At 36.0% G+C, this 22,983-nt stretch overlaps 1 protein-coding gene across 15 annotated transcripts in view; it reads right to left on the bottom strand.

Moving 5' to 3' along the window:
* The window catches only part of CCDC88A (coiled-coil domain containing 88A), a 155,218-nt gene that overhangs the window by 79,210 nt on the left and 53,025 nt on the right, over positions 1-22,983 (bottom strand). For all 15 annotated transcript variants that reach the window (XM_043982300.1, XM_043982301.1, XM_043982302.1 and 12 more), the window contains exons 6-7: positions 15,565-15,648; positions 12,498-12,638 (exon numbers count right to left, since the gene is read on the bottom strand). In XM_043982300.1, coding sequence (XP_043838235.1) covers positions 12,498-12,638; positions 15,565-15,648 — 225 coding nt within the window. The remainder of the gene's footprint in view (positions 1-12,497; positions 12,639-15,564; positions 15,649-22,983) is intronic.

The following is a 22,983-nucleotide window of genomic DNA, read 5'->3' as shown; positions in this document are numbered from 1 at the left end:
CTTCCTCTAACCTCACAGAATACTCTATACCTTTTTTATATATTTATGTTTCAATTTGTATTGTAATTCTTTGTGCATCTGCTTTTACTAGATAATATGCTCTGTGAAGACAGTCTTGTTTATCATCGTATTTCTTCAGTGCCTAGTAGAAAAGTTCTGTACATAGTGGGAACTTAATAATGAATTGCATTTATTGAAAAGGTAATTTTAAAAATGACATTACAGTTTCATTGTGTGTGTGTGTGTGTGTGTGTGTGTGTGTGTGTGTGTGTTTGCAGGGGAATGAGAGTTAACTGACTTGCCCAGCATCAAACAGCTAGTAAGTGTCAAGTGTCTGAGGCCATATTTGAACTCAGGTCTTCCTGAATCCAGGGCTGGTGCTTTGTCCACTGCATTACCTAGCTGCCCCTAAAGTTTCATTTTAATTCAATTTTTTTTTAAGTGAGGCAATTGGACTGAAGTGACTTGCCCAGGGTCACACAGCTAGTAAGTGTTAAGTGTCTGAGGCTGGATTTGAACTCAGGTACTCCTGACTCCAGGGCCAGTGCTCTATCCACTGGGCCACCTAGCTGCCCCTAATTCAATTTTAAAAGGATTTATTAAACACCTATAATTTGCAAGGGCAGGTAGGTGGTGCAGTGGATAAAATGCCAGGCAGACACTTACTAGCTGTGTGACCCTGGGCAAGTCACTTCACCCTGTTTGCCTCAGTTTCCTCATCTGTAAAATGAGCTGAAGAAGGAAATGGCGAACCACTCCAGTATCTGCCAAGAAAACCCTAACTGGTTTTGTTTTTTTCCCTAAATGGGTTTTTTAAAGTGTCGGACATGTCTGAACAACAACATAATGTGCAAGGCATAGTACTTAGGCTTCAGCATGCAATGACAAAATGAACAGCTTGTATTCTACCAGGAAAAGAAAAGAGTGGAGAAGACACCAGCAGGAAAACAAACAAATACATATGTATGTGCGTATGTGTATGTATGTGTGTATACATGTATATATTTCTAAGTGTGTGTATATGTACACACATGTCAATGAATAATACAGTACAAAAAGGAATGGATCTACAGTCAGAAAAACAGCTAGAATCCCACTAGCCTACTTAGTATTAGTGTAACCTAGCGCACTTCACCTCTTTGTTCCTCAATTTCCTTATCTATAAAATGGAGAGGAGAAAGATGAAGAGTTGAACTACAATCTCTTAAGGTCCCTTCCAGCTCTAAACTTTATGAACCATCCCATAATTCTAAGTAAATATGAGAGGCAGCATGACATAGTTAAAAAAAGCATACTTTAGTAATTTTTAAAATAATCAAATAATAAAATCAACATCATAAAATTTTTAGGGTTAAAAGAAACCTTACAAATGCCATAGTGGAAAATGAACTGGATCAGGAGGCCAGGATTCAAGTACCAGTTTTGTCACATACTAAGCCAAATGACTTGCCATGGAAAAGTCATTTTACTTTCCTGCCCCTCAATTTCCACATTGCAAAACAAGAGAATTGCACTAATGTGATTTCTTGCTGGCCAAGACACTTGACACTTACTACTATGTGATTTCTTAAGATTCCATCTAGGGGCAGCTAGATGGTACAGTGGATAGAGCACCAGCCCTGGAATCAGGAGGACCTGAGTTCAAATCCGGCCTCAAACACTTAACACTTACTGGCTGAGTGACCCTGGGCAAGTCACTTGACCCCAACTGGCCCCACAAAAAAAAATAAAAAATTTAAAAAAAATATTCCATCTAGTACTAAAATTCTATGTTTCTATAACCTCATTCAATTCCCCCATTTTATACAAGATGAAGCTGAATTACTGAGATAAAGATTTGCCCAAGGTTATTCAACTAATGTAATAAAGGGCAAGGCAAAAATAGGAACAATAATTACTACAGTTTGGATAAAAACCATTAAAGTGCATTAAAGACAAATAATGTCAAATAAGGCTAGAAAAGAAGGTTAAAGCCTTAAGTAGTTGCTAAGAGTTTGTATTTCATTATATAGAGTGTACAAAGCAACTGAATATTTTGGATCGACACAATTAAACCTGAATATTAGGAAGATTATTTTGGTGGCTATGTAAAGCATAGACTTAAAAGGCAGAAGCCAAAATCAGGAGACTCCCAGCTCCCAAAACTGTCTTTTTGATCTTAAGTAACAATTTTTGTGAGTTTTAGTTTCTTGTGCAAAATGGGAGAGTTACACTATCTAACCTCACAGGACTGTTATGAGTTAAGTACTTGTGTAAACCTTAAAAGGCTGTATTATCATTGGGTAGAGGTAATAATAACAATGATGAAGATGATGATAACATTAATGCCTTTATTACAGCTTGTACAATAGTCTGTATGTATATACAAACTATCTGTAGTTGGTTTCAAAAGACCTATGATCTTCCCCAAATTCAAAGCCAAAAGATATGTGTCAGCTGATTCTGAAAGAAGACTAATAACAGTTCAGATGTCACGGTTACAGTTTTGAGACATTCAGGCTTAAGAGACTTTGCTTTGATGGTTGTGAAAAGAACAGAAAGCAGAGCTGAGCTTGATCTCAATTGGAGTTATTGTAGGAACAGCACTAGGCTTGGATTCAAAAGACCTAGGTTTGAGTTTCAGCTCTGCCTCAAAGTTTTATTACCTTAAATGAGTCATTTAAGCTTTAATTTCACTACTGTTAAAATGAATTTGGAATACTAAACAATTCACTGGATTATGAGGAAAATTCTACATAAACTATAAAAAATATAAAGTAAACTATTTTTTGTTTGTTTGTTTGTTTTTGGTCAGGCAATTGGGGTTAAGTGACTTGCCCAGGGTCACACACTAGTGTCAAGGGTCTGAGGCTGGATTTGAACTCAGGTACTCCTGAATCCAGGGCCGGCGCGCTATCCACTGCACCACCTAGCTGCCCTGTAAACTATATTTTAAAAACTAAATAGGCATAGCACTCTGACCAAATGTAGAATTTTAAAAGGATATTAGAGATCATCTAGTACAGCACTGTAAATTTTCAAGGACAGCCAGTTAATAAATGGCAGACTCCTGGACTTTTGACCCCAAATCCACATCTTTGCTCTTTGTTACAGCTACTAGTGACCCAAGAAATTGAGAAGTATGTAGGAATGCAATATCAAAATAGTATTTCTATGGTGCTTTAAGGTTGCCAAGTACTTTATAAACATTCTTATCTGATTCCATGATTTCCCTATATGGTAGGTACTATTATTATCCCTATTTTACAAATAATTGAAGGTAAAAGATGTGAGAATCAGAGTTCCGCCCTGAGGAGAAAGCATGTGTCCTCATGTGCCTTGGCATCCAGAAGTTACGTCTGTAGAACCACCTGTAGTCATGTCAATCAAAGATACCAGCCAATTAGCTTAGAGCTCTGTGTGTGGATGGCCCTGTTTCCTGTTTCACAGAGAGCTTCTGGGAGAAGCTGCTGAGGATCATTCTCTTTTTGTCTGGGATTTTGGCATGGTGGCAGAACTTCATGTGGGCTGCCAGGAAACGAGGGTCCCTCTTTTCGTTTAGGACTTTGGCTTGATGGGAGACAGTGAAAAGGTAGACAGAGAAAAAGAGAGTAAAGTAGATAGACTTTTCTGGCGTAACGGGATCCCATGTGTTATCTTTACTCTTTAATAAATCCTTAAAAGCCTAAACTCTTGGAACACTAATGCATTGTTGGTGGAGCTGTGAACTGATCCAACCATTCTAGAGAGCAGTTTGGAACTATGCCCAAAGGGCTATAAAGCTTTGCATGCCCTTTGACCCAGTAGTACCACTATTAGGACTTTTTCCCAAGGAGATCATAAAAAAGGGAAAAGGACCCACATGTACAAAAATATTTATAGTTGTTCTTTTTGTGGTGGCAAGGAATTGGAAATTGAGGGGATGCCCATCAATTGTGGAATGGCTGAACAAGTTGTGGTATATGAATGTAATGGAATACTATTGTGCTGTAAGAAACAATGAGCAGGCAGATTTCAGAGAAACCTGGAAAGACTTGCATGAACTGATGATGAGTGAGATGAGTAGAACCAGGAGAATGTTGTACACAGTATCAACAACATTGTGTGTTGATCAACTGTGATAGACTTGACTCTTCTCAGCAATACAATGGTCTAAGATAGTTCCAAAGGATTCATGATGGAAAATACTCTCCAAATCCAGAAAAAAAAAGAACTGTTGAATCTGGATGTAGATCAAACCATACTATTTCTATTGTTTTTGTTGTTGTTGTTTTTTCTTTTATGAGGTTTTTCCTTTTTGCTCTGATTCTTCTCTCATTACATGACTAATGTAGAAATATGTTTAATGTGATTGTACATATATAACCTATATCAGATCACTTGCTGTCTTGGGGAGGGAGGAGAGAGGAGGGATGGAGAAAAATCTGAAACTAGAAATCTTATAAAAATAAATGTTGAAAATTATCTCTAAATGTAACTGAAAAATAATAAAATATTTATATGGGAAAAAAGCCTAAACTCTTGCTGAATTTATCAGTAAATCTTAGCCAGTTTTCCCCCCAAAACTGGTGGGGCAGGTTAGGATCCACATTTAGATTTTAAACATCACAGAGAAGTTAAGTGACTTATACAAGGTAACACTGCTATTATGTGTCTGAGCCAGGATTTGAACCCAGATCTTCCTAACTTCAAGTACTGTACCACCTAGCTATTTCCCATAAATTAATCAATAGAAGGATTTATTTTTATTATTTGAAGGTTGTTTATACTAATGCAAAGTCCTTCATGGAATAAATTAAAAAGAATTCCTGAGAAAATATTCAGATGGGCTACACCTACTTTACAGACTTCATTAATAATCAATGACCATAATCTTTTTAAGGAAAAAAATTAGAGTATCATAGCTTGAACTGTAAGGGACCAGCTACTCTGATATTCTCCTTTTTGCAGATAACAAAATAAAGTAAACAAACCAACAAATAAATGAATGAATGACTAAATAAATAAATAAATAAATACAATATACACAGATAATGTTAATATGTGGTTTTTCTAAACCAAAATGCTGCTCACATGAACCCTTTATGTATGGTGTAGTGGTTCCCATTTTTCTTTAAGTTTGACACCAAGCAAGAAGACATGAGGGACCAAAACTTTTTTTTGCGGGGATATCAGTAAATAGAAACTGCACAGGAATACAATGTCTCTAGTCTCATTTACTCAGCTTCAAAGAATTTTCTGATTTAACATATAGTCAATTAGTTGGGGTTTTTTTTAGTAAATTAATTTTAAGTTGAGAATGAGGTGTTTAAGATCAATTTGCTGAATTTTTTCTTAATTATTTTATTTTGTTGCTGCTTATTTGCTTTAATAATTAATTGAAACCAGGAAAGGTGGCATGGTGTAGATTTGGAATGAGGAATACCTGGGTTTGAGTCTTATCTCTGACACATACCTGCAATATGACCGAGAGTAAATCACTTAATCTCTCAAGAAGCTTTACCACATATCAGTGAAATCAAGGGTCTGGTCCAAAGGAAAAACTGGGAGAGAATAAACACAGTCAATATGCCATGCCACTTTCCTGAGGCCATTTAGACAATGTCAGGAAAAGCTTCTTAACAATTAGAGCTATCCAAAAGTGGAACAGGCTACTTTGAGAGACAGTAGGTTCTAGGAGGCATTTGAGATTCCTTCTGACCATCAAATTCTGTAATTGTGTGTCATACCAATCCATCTCCCAGATATCATTTCCAAATCATATTGCCTGCACTCTGGCCATCATTTTCATCTGCATCCCTGTCTACCAAAACCTTGGAATCTGCACCTGAAATGATGCTGGATTCTGATAGGTGAGGTTTTGTCTTTTCTTCCTCAGACCATACCTCCATGTCACTTCTTGGCCATTTTCAAACCATGCTGCCTTGTACTTTCCCTTCCCCACTTCCTTCCCCTGCTTACCAATTCTCCTTTACGTGCTGTCTTCTTTAATTATAGTGTAAGATTATTGGAGGTAAAGACTGTCTTTCTTTTTTCTTTTCTTTTTTTTTTTTTGGTGAGGCAACTGGGGTTAAGTGACTTGCCCAGAGTCACACAGCTAGTAAGTGGTAAGTGTCTGAGGCCGGATTTGAACTCAGGTCCTCCTGACTCCAGGGCCGGTACTCTATCCACTGCACCATCTAGCTGCCCCAAAGACTGTCTTTCTTATACTTATATCCCTCACATTTGGCGCAGTGCTTGACACACAGCAAGCATTTAATATTTTATTATTCATTTATATCTTCCTCTCTATTTCAACTGCCATAGCCCTTTTCCAGGTCAGTGTGACCTGACACCTGGAATTTCTGCTCATGGTTGCCCTCCTGGACTTCAGTACATCATACACATTGAAGACAAGTCTCCTCTTGTCCAAACTCCATACCATTAACCATGTAAACATTGATTCTTCCATGTCTTCATTCATGTTGTTCCCCTCAAGTGAAATAACAGCTAGCATTTATATAATGCTTTAAGGTTTGCAGTATGTTTTAAATATATTTATCTATATTAATAATGACACGAAGCAGGTGGCACTATTATCTCCCATTTTACAGATAAGGAAAGCGAGGCTGAAAGAATGTTTAGCTTGTAATCATACAGCTAGTAAGTGTGTAGGGCAACAAGCATTTTTTTTTTAAGTGAGGCAATTGGGGTTAAGTGACTTGCCCAGGGTCACACAGCTAGTAAGTGTTAAGTGTCTGAGGCCGGATTTGAACTCAGGAACTCCTGATTCCAGCGCCAGTGCTCTATCCAGTGCCACCTAGCTGCCCCGGCAACAAGCATTTGAATGAAATAATCCCTAATAAATATCTGAGGCAGAATTCAAATTCAGTTTGTCTTCCTGATTCAGAGTCCAACACTCTATCCACTGTGCTACACAGAATGCTTTCTACATTTAACACGGACCATGAGATCATAGATTTAGAATTTGAAGAAAATTTAGAGACCATTGATTTCATCAATGAGATAACTGAGATCCAGAAAAGTTGAATGACTTACCCTAAGTTGTATAGTTGGCTGGGTCAGAATTTATAATGAGGTCCTCTGACTCTAAGTCCAAAGCTCTTTCTACTACCTCTAAAAGAGACCCATCCTTCTCTTCCCAACTAAACATTTCCATTTTCTGTGACACCTTCCTTAGCTACTCTCATAGAGTAGCCATAATTTCTCTTCTCTATATTACACAATTTGCTACTTACACACTGTCTTTTATTACTTGCTATTACTTCATATGTTAGTCTTATCTTGCTAATAAAAGCACAAGCTTCCTTAAAGAAGAGACCATCTTTTCCAACTTCTTCTGTGTTTCTCAGAGGGTCTACAATAGTGTGTAAGAACAAAACAGATGGTGGACTGATCAGCAACAGGAGTCTGAGCTACAAAAGATATGCCTGTAGCTACCCAAAAAAGGGGCAACATGCGATTTATACTATTATTTTAATTAAGTGCTGATGGTGGAAGGAGGCTGAAGAAGGTAGCAGGAGAACCAATAGATTGGTTAACCTAGGCAAAGACCCTACTTCCTATATAGGGTATCCAACTGATCTATCATATCATCAACTATTTTCTACAAATTTCTGCCTGGAGGGCCCACAGACATGCCAAACTTAACATGCACCACATGAAATTCAAGAGTCTTCCTCCTAAAGCCACTTCTCCTAAACCCACTGCTTCTCCAAACTTCCTTGTTTCAGTTGAGGGAACTACCAGGCTACCAATTATTCATCAGTGATCTAAGTTAACTTCAGATGCAATCTTGACTCTCCCCTCTCCCTCATGCCTCTTATCCAATCAAGTGCCAAATTACATCACTTCTATTTCCACATCTCTTACATCCATTCCTCCCCTCTCACATTCTTTTCTTGCTCAGGAACCTTCAATGACTCTTTCTTGCCTCAAGGGTCCAATATAAACTTCGAAGCATGGTATCTAAAGTTACCCAGTCTGGTTTCTTCTTACATTTCCAGTCTAATTTCAAATTACCACCCCATTCATGTATTCTAAAATCAAGACAAACTGACCTACTAAACATTTCCTAGGTTTTGAGTCCACCTTGGGCTGGTGCTTACACTCAGGCCACCTCCCTGTACCTGCAGCATCCTCTGTTCATCATCACCTTAAAGGATATTTCATTTCTTTAAGGCTCAGCTTTGGGTGCCATTTTGTCTTTTGAGGCTTTTCTGGATCCTCCTAGTTGTTAATGCTGTCTCTTTCCTCAAATAACCTTGTCTTCACCTGTCTGTATATGTTATGTTCTTCATCTTGTCCTTACACTTATACAGTGAAATGTAAAGCTCCTTGTGAGTAAGGCACTGTTTGTCTTGTTTTTGTATACTCAGCATGTAGTACTGTACCTTGAATATAAGTTGGTATTTATCAAACGTTTCTAGTATTAAAGTAAACTGAATTCTCTACTCCTGATCCACACTCCTGAGACTTAGCCAAAACTAAACAAATAGCTAGAGTGGAAGGTAAGATGTCTTTTTCTGGGGATCTACTTAATATCATTTGGTATATTATAGGACCCTAATTCAATATGAAAAAAGCAATATGACAGAAGGTACTAAAATAGTCATGTTCAGAATAGGCTTTCAACAGCTTCCTAATTGTATACAATTTCATATCTATTAGAAGTAAAAATTTAACTGAATTAATCCCCAAGTTTATAATGAACTAAAAAGAATGTGTGCCATTCTCTTACATCTGGGGGAAGGGGAAGCCTCACAATTTCATAATTACAAAATAGCAGAGCTTGAAAGTGCTCTCAAAGGCCATCTAGTCCAACTCATTTGTGGAAGTCGTTGGGGGGAAGAAGGGCTGGCCTCTTCAAAGGCAGGATTAATTGGCGCAATGAAATCTCTTTAGCCAAGTAACTATAGCTACATAAGCACAGACATAATCTTCAAGTATGAAAATGCATTGTCTACCTGAAAGGTAAAAAACATGATTGACATTCTAGTGCTAACTAATTCATAGGCTATTTTTCTACTTAATTATTAGAACTATTTTATAACTGTGAAGGACAATGCCAAAATAAAGAAAGCAACTGGCAGACTCCAATAAAGTCTCCAAAAAACTCATACAATGTACTGGATGCTGAAGAACAGTATATTTTATAAATCTGACCCCACATAACAAATTTGGACTTTGATAAGATACCTATTCTATCCTGTCAAAGTACCACAAATGCAAAGAAATAAAGAGTAATATTAATCCAAGAAATGATTTAAATGAAATTTCATAAATATTAAATTCACTGAACTAGCTGCTTCTATTTGCACCATTCCAATGAAAATCAGACAACAAAAGACCCTTTTTAAATATAAATTTACATTGTACCTACTCCACAGAGTTAATAATGAGAAAAAAAGAAAGAACTTAAACACAAAAATCCTTTCCAGTAAGTGAATTACATTTTACAGACTGAAGAAAGAATAATCAATCTAGACAAATAAAAGATCAGAAAATGTAGAAAAAACTAAACGAGTCACTAATTCAAACACATGCTATAAAATTATGACTCACTTTATGCTTTTATAGCTGTGAAATTCCATACATAATTATTTTTACTAATTTGTCTAACTTGAGAATTCAAATTCAATAAAATTTCCAGAAAATTAGATTATACTAGCTATAACTTAGCTTAGAATAGCTAAGACTAGAGAATATGACCTCTTTTTAAGATAGCACATCTATCTCTGTTATTAGAAAAATAAATTTGATGTCAATAATCACATAGAAAGTAATAACTTGTATATAAAACCTTTTAAATTTTCATTAAGACGACACAGAAACTGAAAGATACAAGGCTAATGCATTTGATTTAATTCAGTAAGTATCTGTTGAGCACCTACTTTGTGTAATGGGTTGTGCCAAGTGCTGGGGACATGAGGTTAAAAATCAAGCAGTCTCTTCCCTCAAATAGCTTACATTCTAATGGGGATGATGTACAGGCACAAAAGTAAACAAAATATTTTATAATTTTTATTTGAGTAAATACAGAACATATACAAAAATACAGTGTAATATGAAGAGGTAGAGAATATTAACAAGAGAGGGAAGGTTGGGAAAGGCCATCTGTACACTGTGGTACCTGAACTACACTTTGAAGGAATCAAGAGATTTCAAGAGGCAGAGGTGAAAGAGGAATATGTTCCAAAATTTACTCCACTGGGTTCTTCCCTTATTAAAATGTATATTCTTTGAGGGCAAAGCCTGTTTTCACATTTATATTTGTATCACCACTGCCTGGCACATAAAAGTTTCTGACTGGAAAGCTGGCCCTCTATCTACTATATCATATTGCCTTTTCCAGGTTCATTTAAATCATTAAAAGAAAGTAGGCACTAAATAATTAATTTTTTTTCTTGCAGGGCAATGAGGGTTAAGTGACTTGCTCAGGGTCACAGAGCTAGCAAGTGTCAAGTGTCTGAGGCTGGATTTGAACTCAGGTCCTCCTGAATCCAGGGCCAATGCTTTATCCACTGCACCCCCTCAATAATTAATTTTTAACTCTTTCATTCATTACAGACATGGGGTAATCTGTGCAAAAGTATAAAGAAAGGAAACAAAATGTTATATAAGAATAACTAGTAGGCTAGTTTGACCCAAACTGAGTATATGTGAAATGATGCAATAAGAATTAAGATGGAAAAGGCAGGTGATTATAGAGAACTTCAAATTCCAGAATGAGAATTGTATCTTTTTTACTAGGAGCCACTGAGAATTTCTAAAAAAGGTAACATGGTCAGATTGTGTTCTGGGCATATCAACTTGTCAACTGTGGGGAAGATGGACTGGAGATGGGAAAGACTAGCAACTGGGAGAACAATTTGTATATAGCTGGTTTTATGTTGCTTCCCCCATTAGACTATGATCTCCTTGAGGGTAAGAACTGTTTTTTGTCTTTCTTTGTATCCCCCAGGATACAAAGTATCCTGGTACACCACAGTGCCTGGTACAAAGGAGGCACTTCAATGTTTACTGACTGAATTAGGATAGAGGCTGTAGGAATGAAGACAGGGAGATGGATGAGAAAGATGTGGTGGCAGAACTGACAAGACTTTATAAATGAAAGAATACGTTGAATATAGCAGAAGGAGGCAACAAGGATGACTCAGATTGTGAGCCTGAATTACTGGAAAAATGGTGGTACCCTTAATAGAAATAAGGAAGTAAGAAGAAGGGATAGGTATTTGGGGGGGGGGGAATAATATGATTTCAAATTTGGATATACTGAAGCATACTATTTTACCCCAAACATTCCCCCTACTCAGACACATATTCCATTTTGATTATTTTATTACAAACTATATATATCTGAGCTGAAAGAGTTTGAATATGTGTAGTTATAAAAGAGAAACAAAAGATGAAAAACATTATAGCAGGAATGATGCATGCATCATTATAGTAGAAATCATAGCACAATTTATTCAAACTTTTCAAAAATAATGAGTATGGATCAGAAGGGCTTGGCAAAAAGAGAAAGCAAAGAAAGTATGAGAGAGAAGGTAACAGAATAATACCTAATTTAGGAAAGGAACTGAAATTGAAATTAAATGGGAAAATCAAATATAATTAAGATACATATTTTTAAGGATTGTTTCCTCACAGACTCTCTATTCTTCCTAGTCCCTCTTAATTGCACTGATGCTTTTCAAATTTGGTCTTAGTTCTAAAACTGCACTTTATTCTCCACCCATACCATCTCTTCTTTTGGTGCTCAGAAATAACAGAAAAGAAACTTGCAGGCTTATTATGTTCACAAATACCAGGATAAATTTTCACCTCATGGTCTTTTTGCCCACATCATGAGACCAATTACACAAATCAATAATAGTTGTCTGGTTCAGCAGCTATAAAATTATTTTTACCAACCACAGGCATTTTTCTAGTGTTCAAAATGGCCAAATGCCTTCACATGACACACAGAATTAAGTATACTTTCTCTCATTCTGGAAAACAAAGTCTGCCTAAGGTAATTTTTTTTTTTGCACAACTTTTCACTCACTGCTAGAATTTGAGAACTTTTGAGACAGATGTTTTATCTAAAACACCTGTTATTCTCATTGACCTTATTTTTCCACTTTTTAAATATGGCAATAAAACCAAGAAATTAACCATAAGCACATCCTTATGCTGCTAGTCCTTTTTTTTTTTTACTTGCATCAAATATATTTTCAGTCACACTTCTGTATTGAGCCAGAGCTGTGAGGATAAGATTTTTAAAAACCACATAGGAACTATAATGATTTTTTAAAAAGAAAATTTAACATCTGTAATGTGTTTCTTTGTAAGTTGGGACTTCTATGTTGCTTTAGAATGGTTCCTGTGTTCCATATAAATGTGGAAATATAATACTTTAGGAATAGCTCCTGAGAAGAAAAATATTTTTAAAACCACCTGAGTTATTAGAACTGTTTTACCTTTAAGTTAAAACAAAGTTAACAAACACAGCAACAAAAAAATAAGATACATACCTCTGTATGTTCATCTCTCTCATCTATAAGTCTTTTTAAATGTAATGCCATATTTTTCAAGAGTGGCTCAAGATCCTCCTGAGAAATATCAGTCACCTCCATCCACTGCAGATCGAATACATTTTCCTGATTATGCGTTACCTTTACAAAGCAAAAAATAACCTTAAAATATAGTATTTAATGTTAAATTCTTGAATAAGAAAATAGTAAATGTACCATGCACTAAATATCAGAAATCAAGAAGAGGAAAAATTGGGCAAACTCTTTTAAGATTTAATTATTTCAAATTCAGATTGAACTTCCATGTATCAACTGACAAAAAATAGCTAATACATAAGAATCAATTTAATTCTTCCACAGCATTAGCTCGATTATCAATCAACTAGTCTCATAAAAATAAAATTAGCAAATCTAGTGGATCTGAATATATTTGAAATGCATACATGAAAAGGCCACTATAAAGAGATGACTTCAACTGATTGTGTTTTTAAAATAAATTTCTAAGGATTTACTTTACAAATTACATTTATAACACAGCTTAAGATACCTTAGATATTTTAGGATGTACTTCAGTAATTTTCAGAAAATAATCAACCACCATCATTAACAAGTGGCACTGCTATAATTCATTATGATGTAAGTCTTTGGATTGAATGTATTATTTTAATTTATTAAAATATAGGTGGCTGTTATCATATAAAATATAAGTCAAGGTTAAGAATAATTATGACAAAAAATTTTAAAACAGCAGTTGAAAAGTGGTCCCTTTAAGTTATAAATCAATGATATCATGAAATATGTTGAAATTATAAGATATAGGGAGTCAGAAAAATAGTGTTGATGAAAATAACATGTTAGCAAACAGATGAATGCCACTAGAATATTATTTTCACATTAAAAGCATTTAGAGTCGGGGCAGCTAGGTGGCGCAGTGGATAGAGCACCGGCCCTGGAGTCAGGAGTACCTGAGTTCAAATCCAGCCTCAGACACTTAAGACTTACTAGCTGTGTGACCCTGGACAAGTCACTTAACCCCAATTGCCTCACTTAAAAAAAAAAAAAAAAGCATTTAGAGTCTAAATGATACTGACATCATGAGGTTGTTCAATGTGTATCTTCATTTGAAAAACAAATAGAAATACCTGGTATCTGAGAAACCATTCAAGCATTACAAAACTCAATTGAGTTAAAAGCAAACATGAAATACACTTAAAGCAAACATTGGATGGTACTAAAGATTTGTGTGAACAAGTGCCAGCTAATTTAGAGAATTATACATATATGTATGTATGTATATGTATATGATATGAACTATGGCTAATTGTTTATACTGTTACTTTTATATATTTAGGTATTAGCAGAAATAACTAAATTAGCGGATAAAGGCAGCAAAAAGTGAAAAAAAGATTAAATAAGCAGTGATGAAATGGAAACTAGTGAAAAATGCCTTTACTTCAAAGTTGTAAATACTATGTATTAACAACAGTGTTTGTATTGTTACTTTAGGCTTTTTTTGTTTGTTTGTTTTTGGCAGGGCAATGGAGGTTAAGTGACTTGCCCAGGGTCACACAGTTAGTAAGTGTCAAGTGTCTGAGGCCGGATTTGAACTCAGGTACTCCTAAATCCAGGGCCGGTACTTTATCCACTGCACCACCTAGCCGCCCCACTTTAGGCTTTTTTAAAATCAAAGAGAAGTTATTATTCTTATCAATATTACAGAAATCGGCATGAGTGTTTTTTAACATTTTATATGGATAAATAACATTTAATATGGACAAATACTGAATTTTAATTTGTGGAACACGTTATTATTCTATTAGATTTCAATGCAATCTGAAAAGTACATAATGAATTGGCTGAAACTGACTTCCAAAAGCTATTTGGAAATTATTCACAAGTATACCTGTGACCTCACACTTTCCCACAGCAACTCAACTTTGGAAGTGTTGAGAAAATCTTTCTTTGCTCTTTTTTATCTTGGATGTTACACTATAGTGTTTAACTTATTGCCACCATGTTTTCTCTGTTAGCTTTATAAATAGTTTAGTGTACACTATGTTAAATTTTTTATTTTGCTGTAGATAAGATGAAGAGAATAATGTATTGATCAACTGATGCACCTCTCATAATACCAATCAATTTCTTTAATAATACCATCCACAGAACCCAGTACTCTTGTAAAAAAAATAGTAGCATCAAAAGTAAATGGTAGGGCAGCGAGGTGGCACAGTGGATAGAGTACCGGCCCTGGAGTCAGGAGTACCTGAGTTCAAATCCAGCCTCAGACACTTAAGACACACTAGCTGTGTGACCCTGAGCAAGTCACTTAACCCCAATTGCCTCACTTAAAAAAAAAAAAGTAAATGGTAGAGTGTTTAGGAACTATATGTCTTATTGGTAAATATTTCCTTTATGTTTACTTGCTTGTTCCAACTTTATCTGATTTATAGAACATTTTCAATAATCACTGATATTTTAGTAAATATTTAAATGAGTTGTGTATAATAAAAGCTGCAACTGAATATAAAAAAAGAAGACAAGCAAGAAGTAGGATTCAAGTGTGTGCCACATATTTAATTATCCTTCTACTGCCATGAGGTTCTTAAAATCAGTTGTGCTTGGGCAGCTAGATGGCGCAGTGGATAGAGCACCGGCCCTGGATTCAGGAGGACCTGAGTTCAAATCTGGCCTCAGACACTCGACACTTACTAGCTGTGTGACCCTGGGCAAGTCACTTAACCCCAACTGCCTCACTAAAAATAAAATAAAATAAAATAAAAAAATCAGTTGTGCTCCATTATGGTTAACATGGCTGTGAGCAATTTTTTTTTTCATTTCTAATGGCTTCATAAGTACTGATTCTTTTCCTTTCTCTTTCATGGCTTTTAGTGTTTGAAATATTGAAGAATATGGGCATATCATCCACATACCTGACCTTGCTAACTAAGATAATCATTGTGATTTTTTCCCAAAAGTCAAGGAAATTGTACAAACTTCATGTTAAAAATGAATGACAGTCATTCAACAAAATAAACCTCATAAAGAAATACAAAACTAAGCTAATTACCTCTTGAATGTGTGCGGCAACTGCTGCTTTTGTGTCAAAATCTAAACCTTGGATTCGTTCAATGAATTCTTCTTTCTTCTGACACTAAAATAAATGAATAAATGTGCATACCTTTAAAGTGTATTCTTTAATGTAATTATAAACTAAGAACTAGCAAGCTGATTTAATTTGAAGCAGTAGTGTGAGATATCTCTCACTGTGTATTGATGAGTGCCTTGGTATACTTACCTAATAAAGAAGCATTCAGAAATACAGTAATTTATAAAAGTACAGGGTATAAAAATATATTGAGAAAAACACACACACACACACACACACACACACAACTTTCATTAGGAAAATTCCAAAGTGGGTAGTCTTTACACAACCCTTCTGGTGAGGTCAGTATAATATTATTATCCTAACTTAGCAAACAGAAAAGTGGAGACACAAGAACTTGTTTCAGAGCAGAGAAATTACTTGCCAAAAAACACAGTGAGTCAGTAGCAGAGCTCGGAACAGAGCCAAGCTGCCTGACTTTCAGTCTCTGGCTTAACCAACAATGTAGCTTTTCTTCTCTGAATTTTTAAAAAATCTTTACTTCAGGCCTGTAATCCACACTGACATTTTAAGTTACTATTTTATCCATATCATTAAGAAATCACATACCCACTTGTGGCATAATTGAACATTAATATAGTTAAAATTAATTCTATCATACTTTATAACACCAATAAATTATTGAAGGTAAATATTTTAAAATTCAGCTTTATTTTCAAGTCCACATTCTCTTCCTCAAGCCTCCTCCTTTGCTCACCCCAAAAGGAAAAACAAGTCATTATAAACATGTGTAGATAAGAGGAAAAAAAATTCCTGCATTAGTCACATTCACTTCACTTTGTATCAGTTCATGCAAGAATTCCCATGTTTCTCTGAAAATATAGCCATCATTTTTTAGATTATAATATGTACCATAACTGTATCAATTGGTCACTCCCCAACTGATGGTCACCCCTGATTTTCTTTGTTGCTGAAAAAAAGATGGCTCTCTGGAAGTGAATGGGATACTATGATGATGTAACAAACAGAAAATACCAATAAAAACTTATTTTTTAAAAATTTGTATTTCTCCAATTATTAGTGACAGAACATTTTTATATGCCTATTAATATAGCTTGGATTTCTTCTTCTGAAAACTGCCTATCCTTAGACCACTTATAATTTGGGGAATGACTTTTATTCTTAGAAATTTGAATCAGTTCCCTACATATCTCAGAAATGAGATCATTGCAAAGATTTTCTCCCCAGTTTCCAACTTTTTTCCTAATATCAGTTGCATTGGTTTTGTTTGTGCAAAACCTTTAAATTTTTATTTGGTAATGAATTCTTCCCCATCCACAGATTTGACAAGTAACTTTTTCTATGCTCTTTTAATTTGTTTGATGCTATTCCTTCTGTCTAAATCACATACCTATTTAAAGCTTGTCTTGGTATATGGTATGAGAAGTTGGTTAATACCAACTTTCTGCCAGACTGCTTTCCAATTTTCCCAAAAGTTTTTGTTGAGTAGTTAGTTCTTACTCGAATAGCTGACATTTTTTGTTTGTTTGTTTTTATCAAGCACTAGGTTACTTTGCTTGTTTGCTTTTATATATTTTGTACTTATCTGTTTTACTGAACAAATGCTCTGGGTTTTTTTTAACCAGTAACAAATTGTTTTGAAGATTAAGGCTTTGTACTTTGAGATCTGGTGCTATGCCCTCTTCCTTCCCATTTTCCCCCCATTAATTTCTTTGTTATTCTTGACCTTTTGTTCCTCCACATGAACTGTTATTTTAGTTCCATAAAGTAATTCTTTGGTAGTTTGATTGGTACGGCACTGAATAAGGAAATTTGGTTAGGAATAATTGTTATTTTTATTAAATTAGCTTAGCATATCAAAGTGTAATTAATATGTCTCCAATTATTTAAATCTGTTTTTGTATAAAGAGTGTTTTGTAATTATGCCACTATCCACCCAAATTCAGGCTTGAAACCTTGATGTCATTCCCAATTCCTCACACTCTCTCATCACCAATCCCTATTCTCTCTTCTGACACTGCCATCATTCTAGTGCAGGCTCTCATCATCTCATACCTAGACTATTATAGTCCTGTAACATGATAACAGCCTATAAAACTATAATAGCTTGCTGGTTGGTGTCCCTTAACACAAGCCTCTCCACAGTCTAGTTCATCCTCCATTCCTGTCAAAGTGATCTTCCTTAAACACAGATCTGGCCATATCACCCCTCTGCTCAAAACTCTAGTGGCTCCCTATCATCTCCAGGATCAAATATAAAATCCTCTATAAAAATCCTGTTTGGAGTTCAAGGTCTTTAATAGCCTCAACTTCATCTCCTACCTTTCCAGTATTCTTATTTTTTTTACTTTTTCCTCAATCTCTATTTCCTGCCACCTGTGATCTAATGACACTGGCTGGCCTCCCTGTCAAAATTCCATCTTCCAACTCTTGACATTTTCACTGGATGTCTCCCATGCATGGAATATTCCCTTTCCTCATCCCTAGCTCCTGACGTCCCTGATTTCTCTTCAGTTCCAGCTAAAATCCTAGCTTCTCCACGAAGCTCTCCCTAATCCCTTTCAACTGTAGTGCCTTCCTTCTTGATTATTTCAATTTGTCCTGTCTATTACTTGTCAGTACTCTGTTGTTTGCATGTATTCTCCTTCATTATACTGTGGATTCCTTGAAAGCAAAGACTGCTTTTACCTTTTTTTGTATCCCTATTGCTCAGCACAATGCCTGGCACATAGTAGGAGCTTAATAAATGTTTAAAGATAGACTGACACAGTTCCTATATGTGTCTTGGTGGGTAGACTCCCAAATATTTTATACTATATGTAGTTATTTATAAATGGAATTTCTCTTCCTGACAGATTTTTTGTGCAATATACAGAAATACGGATCATTTGTCAGTTTAATTTGTATCCTGCAGCTTTGCTAAAGTTGTTAATTGTTTCAGTTAATTTTTTAATTGATTCTTTAGGATTCTCTAAGTAAACCATCCTTTCTTCTGCACAATGTGATAATTCTCTTTCTTCTTTGCTTATGCTTAGTCTCTCTGAGGGTGAATATTAAGAATTTACACAAGGGTATATATGTATATGCAATGAATTACAGGGCATTTAATCCTGGAAAGAATAATGGATTTAGAATCATGGTACGTCAGTGAAAAGGAAGCTTGGTTACTAACCATGGGGCCTAAATCAAATTACTTAAGCTTGCTGGGACTTGGTTCTTTATCCTTATCTATGATGTGCCCCTTTTATACTGTAGCTAAGTTGTAGAATCTAAAGGCCAAGACAAAAACAATGAGACATAAGTATCTGAGGCATTCCACATCACTATCAGATGAGGTCCTCTGAGTAACTCAACTGCACATGAAAAGGGCAAAACAACAAAAAGGACAGGCTATATAACTCTCCTACTTCCTGCCTGAGAGGTAACAAACCTCAGAATTAAGAACCTAAGGCAGGAATGTAGATATGACAACCCAGGGTAAGAGTCTCTCCCCTTTCTGAAAGAGGCTAGTAGCACTCAGAAATAAAAGTACAGTAAGTGTTATCCAAACCAGAGGCTGGAAGTAGTAGAGACTATGGCTGCCCATCAAAATGAGGCCAGGAAGTCTAGCATATAAACTCATCTTGCAGAGATGTCATGCCTTTCATGGATCCATCCTGGCCTGTGTAATGATTGCAATGACGCCACCTGCTGGAGACTTACTGTAGAAAAGCTGCGCCATGAAGTTAAGGTCTTTGAGGGCAAGACCAGGAGTCTTTTCTTTGGCATCAGGAAGTGACGTTTGCTTGTGGGAGGAAGAAGGGGGGAGCCTGGTGCTCTGACTGGGGGCTTTTTCCTAGGGACTCTGGCGGAGAGCAGAGCTAGAAGTGCGTTCTCCCTTTAATAGATAGATGAATGTAGGCCTTTCTCTCTCTCTTTACCAAATTCTTATTCTCCTTAATACATGCTTAAAAGTCTAACTCTTGCTAAAGCTTATAATTTATTGGCGACCACTCATTAGATATTTTAGACAGACTAGCTAGAATTTTAGCCCTTAACACCTGGCAGGTGTTAAGGTGATCCATCCATCACCAATGCCATACCTTGCAATGAATTTTTAAGAACTCTCCAGAAATAGAAAGGACCAACTACATATACACATGTGGCTCACTACCCTCATACTTTGTGTCCACTATTCCATACCTTGGACGCTGAGAATATTTGATGGAGAGAGGGCCCAAGGATTTCAGGGGAAATGTTTTTAACTCTTATTCTTGCCATGTATTTGACTAAGTGCCTTTGCTAAGAGAACTGAGACCACTGACTGATTATTAAAGTAAAGTTTAAGAGTGAGGACCTACAAGCTACTATGATAGTTCATTTCTTCAAGGTTACTCACAGAACCAGAGAGTAGCATTTGTGTTTCTGAGGACTCAACCTTCTCATCTGACTTCAAATTTGGAGGAGTAGCCTGGGGGTAGAGAGGCCACAATTACATGAGAGGGACCTTGGTCTTCCTGATTGGTGAGAGCCTCTTTTATCAAGCTGGTCTCAGATGAAACTATGCTTTTTCATCCCAGCCATTTTCCATTCTGCACTTGCGAATGTTCCCTCCTTCTATTCTCTTTCTGCCTCTCGAATTGGGGAATTTAATCACACTATCATTGGTTCCAGAAAAGAGTTTGTCAGTTCACTGCCCTATATTCCATTAACCATTCCAGTTGCCTTCCAGAACAAAACATCGTTGTCTGGACACCAATCTGTCATATATTATCTCTCCTTACTGAAATGTAAACTCCTTATGGGCAGGCACAGAATCCTGCTTTTTTATTTGCACCCCTGTGCTTATTAGCATAGTGGCTGGCACATAGTAAGCACTTAATAAATGTCTTTTCAGTCATTTGTTTATTAACAGAACCAGATAATCTCTTGAGCAGCTAAGTGGTAAAATGGATACAGTCTGGAGTCAGGAAGATCTGAGTTCAAATCTGTCCCTTAATCCTGCTTCAGTTTCCTTATCTGTAAAATGAGATAAAGAAGGAAATGGCAAACCACTCCAGTATCTTTGCCAAGAAAACCCCAAATGGAGTCACAAAGAGTCAGACAGGATTGAAAGGAATGACCAGCAACAACAAAAAAAGATAACCTGTAAGAGCCTGTCAGTGATATGTAAATTACCTGATACAAAGAAAAACAAACTGACAAACAATAAACCTTACAACTTTTTATATCTTAAGAAAACCTTTGCTTTGCAATATGTCCTTTTCTTGTTTGACAGAATTTGGCACTGAGTTCACAAGACTGACACATACTGCATAATTCATACTGTGAAATCACACTTTTATTACAACTTGACATATGTGATAAAATAATGGGACTTGGCAGACTCCCAGGAGCCCCACCTGAAGACTGATTTGGAATAGATTGAATTGGGTAAGACTGAGAGACTGAAAATCTACTTAAGGATGATTAAATTTGGACCACACCTGCCAGCCCTGAGGAGGGTGTTGTTCTCAGAAGTTGAACCTAGTTAAGGTTGATTAAATTGAGACCACACATGGCCAACCCTGAGTAGAGTATGTTCTCAGAGGCTGTGGACTGTGACATCAACAGGAGACCACTCTCAACCAATCAACTTGAAGAACCTCCCATTTCGGGGAGAAGACAGGAAGTAGGAAGCTGAGGCTGACTGACTGATTCTTGCTCTTTTGGTTTGAGACCATCAGCTTGGCGGCAGAACTTCATGTGGGCTGCTAGGAAAGCTAGGATTTCCATGCTATATGGAATCTGTTCTCAATCTTTCTCTCTTTTCATTATCTTATAATACATCTTTTAATAAATCCTTAAAAGCCTAAACTCCTGCTGAATTTATCAGTGATTTTAGCCAGCTTCCCCTGCAAACTGGGGGGGGGGGGCAGATTAGAACCCACCTGTAGATTTTAAACAACACAAATGTTAAATAGATCTGATGAACAGTCCATTTTTTTTTTTTAGTGAGGCAATTGGGGTTAAGTGACTTGCCCAGGGTCACACAGCTAGTAAGTGTTAAGTGTCTGAGGCCGGATTTGAATCCAGGTACTCCTGACTCCAGGGCCGGTGCTCTATCCGCTGTGCCACCTAGCTGCCCCCGAACAGTCCATTTTTTTAAAGTATAGCTTTCCACCAGAAAGCTATACTTAAATTAGGCAAGTTCCCAGGCCACTGAAGCATGCTGATCTTCATTTTTCAATAGGCTTCTTAATTTTTGTATTGCATAATACAAGATTATGTTGCAGTATTCCATCTCAATTTGGCTATTTCTAAAATTCTGCTTCTTGGTAAAACAATATATTTATCAAGAGTTCATCCTTTCCTTAAATGGGATAAGACTTTCAGGCCCACTGGAATGAAGAAGTTCCCAAACATGTTTCAGCATTTAAATTTTACAATCTGAAGATGTAAAGAAAGACTTTTCCTGAAAATGGTCTGGGAATAGCTTAAGTGAAAGTGAAGTAAAAATTTCATTTTTCTAATTTTCAGCACTTTAGTCTTTATACTATCTTGACCATGAACAGTATTTTTTCTTCATAACATTTTTCTTTTTAGTAGTTTAAAAAAAAAATCAGTCTTGTTGATATCCTTCCAGTAACAATAAGCCTAGAATATACTGCAGGAGAAATAGATATAAAAATAACTTTTCTAGCTGTCATGCACTTCTGGAGGACTTTGTTTTTTCTGAGGACTAATTAGGCTGTTTTGTAGTAATTGTTTATCAGTTCTTGATAGTTTTTTTTTTCCATTTTCAACCACATATTCCATTATACTTCCATATGACTAATCCTGTTTTACTGTGGAATTGAATGATTGACTTGAAGCATTTAACTTTCCCATACCAATAATAAATGGAATATCTCTAATAGTTATGGAAGTATGCTAAGAGGTACAACTTTTATACATTTCCTTGGAAACATCATCCTTAAAACCACAGAATTAAAAATAGAAAAAAAGAAAAATGAAGAACATGTACAAGGCACAAAATCCAGCACTCAGCTGGCAGAGGTCCATTCTGTTTCAAAGTAAAGTGTTTTGAGTCAGTGTGATATCAGCAAAGAACACAGGCTAAAACCACTGCTGTCACAAAATGAAACCATATCAACATAATATCTTGTCCCAAGCAATTTACACATCATGTACACATCTATAACACTCTAAGAGTATGAAAACAATACCAATCCAGGTACTTTAATGGCTTCCCAAATATAGCAAGATCAACCTAAAAAAAACCTGGTTTATCAGTTACAGCAACTTTGCAAAAGCAGAAATTCTTTCTTTAGGAATTTAGTAGGCTGAATTAGATGGGTTTGCTCTATTACTAATTGTTCCATCTTTTATAAGAAAATG

This window comes from Dromiciops gliroides, chromosome 2, assembly GCF_019393635.1.
Source record: "Dromiciops gliroides isolate mDroGli1 chromosome 2, mDroGli1.pri, whole genome shotgun sequence".
In the NCBI taxonomy this organism is placed as follows: Eukaryota; Metazoa; Chordata; class Mammalia; order Microbiotheria; family Microbiotheriidae; genus Dromiciops; species Dromiciops gliroides.
The sequence above is the reverse complement of the archived record's forward strand: the minus strand, read 5'-3'. Positions and strand labels throughout refer to the sequence as shown.